The 6,944-nt window shown below is 32.1% G+C and overlaps 1 protein-coding gene across 1 annotated transcript in view; it reads left to right on the plus strand.

Annotated features, from left to right (window-relative positions):
• The window catches only part of LOC150109143 (toll-interacting protein A-like), a 128,611-nt gene extending 125,478 nt beyond the window's left edge, over positions 1 to 3,133 (plus strand). The window contains exon 9 of the mRNA XM_090401657.1: positions 837 to 3,133. Coding sequence (XP_090257783.1) covers positions 837 to 960 — 124 coding nt within the window. The 3' untranslated portion in view covers positions 961 to 3,133. The remainder of the gene's footprint in view (positions 1 to 836) is intronic.
• Positions 3,134 to 6,944: the final 3,811 nt, after the last annotated feature.

Here is a 6,944-nt window from a genome sequence, read left to right on the forward strand (position 1 = left end):
AAGTGTGTTATGATTTTTCTTTGGAAATCCTTCGTACAGGTAGAGGGAAAAAAAGTTGTTAATCCTGAAGAAAGAAGAAACACTATATGAATTTTCTGGAAGTTGTTTTATGGAGGAATACTAAAGAGTGTTTGAAATTGAGGATTTTATTATCCAAGTGTGTGAACTTTCATATCTCTGACTATAAAAAGGAAATTACAGTTATTTTAGAGATTTTGTAAAAGAAAAGCAGTTTCTAGGACAGGAACTATTTCTACTAGAGAGATAAAGAAACTGTTTCAACTTTTTTTTTTTATTTAGTAGTGCTACTGAGTTACAGAGGAACATATGTTCTTTTTGACTGGCATATTATGGGCCCAGATAAGATATGATTTATATAATATCTTTTTTAGATTTTAAGCTGTGGTTAAAGTTCAGAATATTGTAAATTTCTTTTAATGTATTTTAGTATTATTCAACTGTTTTTTGTTTTTGTAAATAGAGATATGAAGGCTCAATATTCTTAATTATTGTTGAAGTTAAGATTGAATTTTGAGAATAGATAGAGAATTATCAGAGCTAAATATGCATATCTAGGATCTTACTTGTGTGCTTAGATTTCAGTATAGAAATCTGATGCCACTGATGGCCTAGAAGTCAGTGACTAGAATTTAATAAATTAATCTTTTTCTTAATAATAAAAATTTAAAAACATTTTACATCAAAACTCCCTTCTAATTTACACAGGAATATGCAAGCCATATAAATTTTAAATAGTAAATTTTATACATAATATTAATCCTTATTGGTTTAATAAATTATATGAAATCTAATAATTTTTAAATGTATGTTTTTATTTTGCAGATTAATGAAATGTTTCCTAATCTGGATAAAGAAGTAATTCAGTCAGTGTTATCTAGTAACCGTGGTGATAAAGATAGGACTATAAATACCCTTCTTTCCATGAGCTGTGATAATTAATCTAATTTTGCTAGTGAATCTAAGTGAAAATAAAACTATATTACATTTTCAAAGGAATTAGCAGAATTCTGAAAGGCACGAACACTAAAATTGACTTTTGCTGAACTTAAAATATATAATTTTGCATTGAACAGATTTTTGAATCGACTTTTTAAATAAAATTTCAATGAATAATGGCTTTTGTTTTGTAGACTAGGAATTTAATTTTAGACAAATTTTGAGAACACTTAATCAGGAATGGATAAACTGCTTTGAAAAATGGTTATTTGAACATTTTTTCTGGGCTTTTATATTAAGGCCCAGAAAAATATAAAGTTGAATAGTATTATATGTACATATACACATTAAATTTTAAATATCTACTTTATTGCAAGACCCAAGTAGTGAATGAAGACTTGCTCAGTTATTAATTTTTATGAGATTATAATTATTCATGCTATAAATGAAATATGAACATATCTTTTGTGAAGTTTAAGATTGCCAGTTGTTTAGAGGAGAACAGTTGGTTTGCTTTGAAATGTCCAAGCATCTTACCAAGGATAAAAATATACATCCAGATTTGCTCAAAATACTGCAGTTGCAGAAACCATTTGCATGCCTTTATTTCCTTTAAATATGTGCCTGTGTAGTTGCCTCTCACTAATAGCAAACTTGTAGAGACCACAGGAATAGTATGTTATATTAGCTATTAGCTTACTGTAGTGAATTTTCTTTAGCATAATATTATGCCTGTGGGGTTTGGTCTTTCTTTTGGAAATTTGTTAATAACAGTGAGCGAGTTTGTTAAAATGTTTTGCTATAATGTGTGTGTGTGTATAATCTGTATTTTACTTTTTTCTATTAGTAGGGTGGGACTATATATTTCTCATGGTAGAAGTCTTGAACTTTCATTGTTTCATTCCTATTTTCCACTACAGTGTTTTTCATTCTGCACTATAGAATTTCATGCTTTTTTGTTTATTATACTTATCAGAAGTTGCATGTAAACAAACCTTCATTAAATTTTTATGCTGTGTTGAATGCATTGATCTCAAGCAGCATGGATTTCAGAATTTGCAATTCCAAAAATAAACCTGTAGAAAAAGCTTCTTAAAATCCCAATTTGTAAACTGGTTATAAAGACGAATATCAGTCAAAATAATGACTGTGAAGGAAGCTAGCCACTTGATTAATGATGTAATGAGTGTAAAAATAAAGTTGCCTGCCAGGTATTTTATCACATTTCCTCGTTAAATTTTTACTCTTTTATTATGAGTGCTAAAAATTACTAAAAATAGTGAAATTTATACCAGATTATACATAACTGTGCACATTTTTCATAAGAGTAAATGACTGTTAATAAAGTGTAAGTATTGGAAGCAACTGGTGATTTTCTTATTTTGAAAGTGGCAAGTGCTTTAATTTAAAAAAATAAATATTATCAATGGAATAACAAAAAAATATTCCTTGTGTTAAACACAGATGTTGAGCACTTGTTCATGTGAATTTTCTGTTTTTGTGGCTTGCATAATGTTCTTATTGCTGTTCAGATTTGCTTAGAACTTTTCATTTGCGTGACCTTTCAGTATCTCCAATTTCTGCAACTACCTTGAGGTGGGGGATGCTTGATTTTCATTGATTTTGTTTTAAAGGTAAATTAGTGATCAGAATAAGATTCTTCTACGAAAAATTATACATTTTTAAATTTTAGTTAGTGTGATATTTGATTCAAATTCATATATATGAATTGATTATATTGAAATAATTAAAATATGACAGCATATAAGTCTTTTTATATTTATGATTGACTACTTTACCTTGGATTGTCTGTGTCCCTTTTTCAGAAAACAAAACAGGTGCCTAAGTCTATTATATATATATATAATTTTTTTTTTTTTTTTTTTTTTTTAAATATATATATAATTCATTGTATTGTTACTCAGAAATTGTTTTGAGAATAATCAGTAATAATCACCTTAGAATTTTCTCAAGGGATATTCTGTTTACAGATGAATACAATTATTTTTAATTTCCCAGATATATTAGCAATATCAGTTATCAGATCTAATATCACTCTAACATTTACATTCATGTAACACTACTTCTGTGAATACATTTAGCTAAGTGCCAATATCTTCAAGTGTATTAATATAAATTATATATTTTAAATCATAATAAAAATGATGTTTTCCAATCGAGCCTCGTGTTTTTTTTTTTTTTTTAATTTTTATTTCATTTACCAAACTAGCCTTTAGACTTCCTCATTATTCAGAGTAATTTATTATTTGATCAAAACTTCATGATAATTCTAAACTTTCAGAAGAAACTGTGGTAAACTGATTTTATAGAATATTCTACTAGTTTTTAATTATTACTTTAATTTTAAAAACAATATGAACATAATTATTTGGGAGCTTTTAACTCCTTTTGTAACTTTCTGTTAGTCAACTAGTTTACTTTGAACTTATTAGCTGTATGGAGAATACAAGTTATGAGAGGACTTTAGTAAGGACACAAATATCAGGAAGGTGGTAAAGTATTCTGTTGGCTATTGAAAACACTTAGAATTGGAAGGAAGGATCTGTAAAAGAAATCAATGATGAAGGAGACAACTGAAGGTATTCTAGTTGTCTGGAATAATTACTTTGAAAGATTGCCATGTTAAACAATCAGTGACAGCATGGCAGTGGAAATCAAGAGGAATGCAATCAGGAGTACATATCAATATTTGAGATAACATTAAAAACCTGAAATGTGGAAAGGCAGCTGAAGGATGATATTCAAGAAATACTCAAATATGGAGGTATAACGGTTTTACAGTAACTATGCTCCATAATTCAGGAGGCCTGGTGAAAGTCCATGTGTTAACACTAAAGTGCTGAGAGAACATGTTGGAAATTTAATGGAGCAAGAACAACACTTAGAAAGGATTAAAAACTATTTTATTTCTTATAATATTTTCTCAGTTAACTGAGACATCTTCACAGTACAAACTAACATTTGTAACACACACACACACACACACACAAAGGCAACACAATACTAACTGAAGCATGTGGATATGACCCTAAAATCCTATCTATGTGGGGTGCCTCTCTGTGGACATTTGTAAGAGGGCAACAATAGTTTACACTTCCTTAAGCACCTTAGTGATATGCCTTCCAAATGCTAACTTCTTCACTGCATACAGAAAACCCATTCACACAGACAGATTCACAACATTCTTCCCATTCACATACTTTCCTGCCACTATTTCTACCCCTCTCTACAATCATTAAAACTAACCAGTGGAGCCTACAATCTTTGTTCCAGTGACAGAACTCAACCATATATACAACAACTTACTATCCAATGATGGCTGCAGTTCTTACAGAATTAAAAAAAATAATAATTAATCCTCAGCCATCTCTTCAAAAGGATTTCAGAATGCCATCCCCTACATCTTGAGTACATTTGGGGGGGGGGGATACAACCTCTGCATAGCTTTGAAGCTCCATCTGAAACTTGCTACCATTATCTGTTCCACTAAAGATCAGCTCCCTCCTCTCTGTGTTTGGCATACTGTGGACAGAAGGTAGATCAGCTACACTCTGCACAGGTGAACAAAAAATGTGTCTACAGTCAATCTGGTCTTACAAATCGACTATTGGATACCACGAACAGGATCTGGGAAAAAGCACCATGCTTCTTCACAGTAAATTTAAAAAAAAGACTGATTTTGGAATCTTTAGCTGCACTCAAAAATCAACTAAATTTAAATAAATACAGATGCAAGAAACTCCAAAATTTACTTAACATTAATCCTTAATTTACAACTTAGGCTGCCTACAAATGCCCATAGAGGACACCCCACTTAGATAGGACTTCAGGGTCATGTCCAGTTTCATTCAGTATTGCTTTTGTGTGTGTGTGTGTTACGAGTGTTTGTAATCCTTGAAGATGTCTCAGTGACAGATGAAATATTGGATGAATTAAAATAGTTTTTAATCCTTCCTTAGTTCTGTTAGTACTCCATTAAACTTGGTGAGAGTGTTGAATTCCAGATGGTGGGAGTAGATCTCATAGCACTCATGTTTATAATTGATAATTTCAATTATTCAATAATCATTAAACAGAAGCGAACATTCGGAAATTAATGTGAGAGAACAAGTTGAATTTTAAACTCATGATTTTAATATTTTATTCGTGTTTTACTTGGAAAATTAGTGTTTTATAGTATAGTTATGCGATTTTCATATTTTTATCATACTATGATGTATTTCATAGCATTTCATTGAGATAGCACAACATTGTGTAATTCAATAGAATGGCAACAAAAACTTTTAAGGATAGAGCATTAACAAACTGTAAGGCTATCATCTAATTTAATAGTAAACTTATAAGAAGTTTTCCCCATTGAAGGGAAACACGAGGGATATTGAAGACAACAGATCTCAAAATTATTCGACAGACAACGTGAGAATAAAAAGTAAGGTATTTGAAAGGGCATAGGAAGGATAAAGAAAGTTGAGCAGTAAAAGAGTGAGGCAACAATACGATAAGATATTAACTGAAAGTTTATTTTTCACTTGGTTAGAGTATAATAAATTTAGTTTAATCCTTTATCCAAGTGTGAGCAAACAAAGTTTGCACCTGAAAGTATCTTCAGGACTGGGGTAAGGTGGTACAACACCAGGGCACTCCTTGCAAAGGTGGAGCAAGCTACCAACACTCCTATCTCAGTATCTCCCATAATGCAAAACACATCTCCTTGTGGATATGTCTAATGTTATGCATTAAGGGAAGGGCCACAACCCAGACTAGTTTCGACCTTTATTGAGGTCTCTTCAGTGGGGGCCAGGCCCAAGTGGAGATACCAGGCAGAAGCATTAGCAGGTCATCTCTACCTATAGGAGTTGCCAAATGGTGTGCCACCCTTTTTTAATAAATTACTCTGGATTTAGAGAAAGATGTTGAAAGTTTATTTTTCACTTGGTTAGAGTATAATAAATTTAGTTTAATCCTTTATCCAAGTGTGAGCAAACAAAGTTTGTACCTGAAAGTATCTTCAGGACTGGGGTAAGGTGGTACAACACCAAGGATAAAGGATTAAACTAAATTTATTATACTCTAACCAAGTGAAAAATAAACTTTCAACATCTTTCTCTAAATCCAGAGTAATTTATTAAAAAAGGGTGGCACACCATTTGACAACTCCTATAGGTAGAGATGACCTGCTAATGCTTCTGCCTGGTATCTCCACTTGGGCCTGGCTCCCACTGAAGAGACCTCAATAAAGGTCGAAACTAGTCTGGGTTGTGGCCCTTCCCTTAATGCATAATATTAGACATATCTGCAAGGAGATGTGTTTTGCATTATGGGAGATACTGAGATAGGATTGTTGGTAGCTTGCTCCACCTTTGCAAGGAGTGCCCTGGTGTTGTACCACCTTATGCCATTCCTGAATATACTTTCAGGTTCAAACTTTGTTTGCTCACACTTGGATAAAGGATTAAACTAAATTTATTATTTAAGATATTAACTGACAAGTAAAGAAGATCCAATTATAAACATGCGAATCGTGACATAACTACTTCGAGTTTTCCAGGTACTGCTGCTTCTCGGCCAAAGTAGGCATATGCCTTCTGGTCTTTCCATCTTGTGGTTGGCCTTCCTCTTACTTTCTTTCCCTTTGGTCTATACCCACTTCTTTTGGTAGATGATATCTTTCCATTCCTCTGTATATTCCTTGATATTATTAAGTTGTAAAGACCTAGATTTCTTCTGTCTTCATTTTTATATGGTCTAATTTTGACTAAAAGAACACCAGAAAAGAAAGTGGTTCTTGGACCATCAGGTAAAGATGAGTAGATTCTGTTTGCCTTGGTCTAACTAATGCTAACGATCTGAGGTCAGGACCTCAGATCATTGGCATTAGTTAGATGTGGCTCCCAGAGGCAGATATACTAACTGGTGTCGAGTGGAAAGAGCACAGCATTTTTAGAAAGATAGATAAGATAGTGTGG

Source organism: Typopeltis vanoorti, chromosome 2 (assembly GCF_054136105.1).
Source record: "Typopeltis vanoorti isolate ZY-2024b chromosome 2, IOZ_Tvanoo_1.0, whole genome shotgun sequence".
NCBI classification, from domain to species: Eukaryota; Metazoa; Arthropoda; class Arachnida; order Uropygi; family Thelyphonidae; genus Typopeltis; species Typopeltis vanoorti.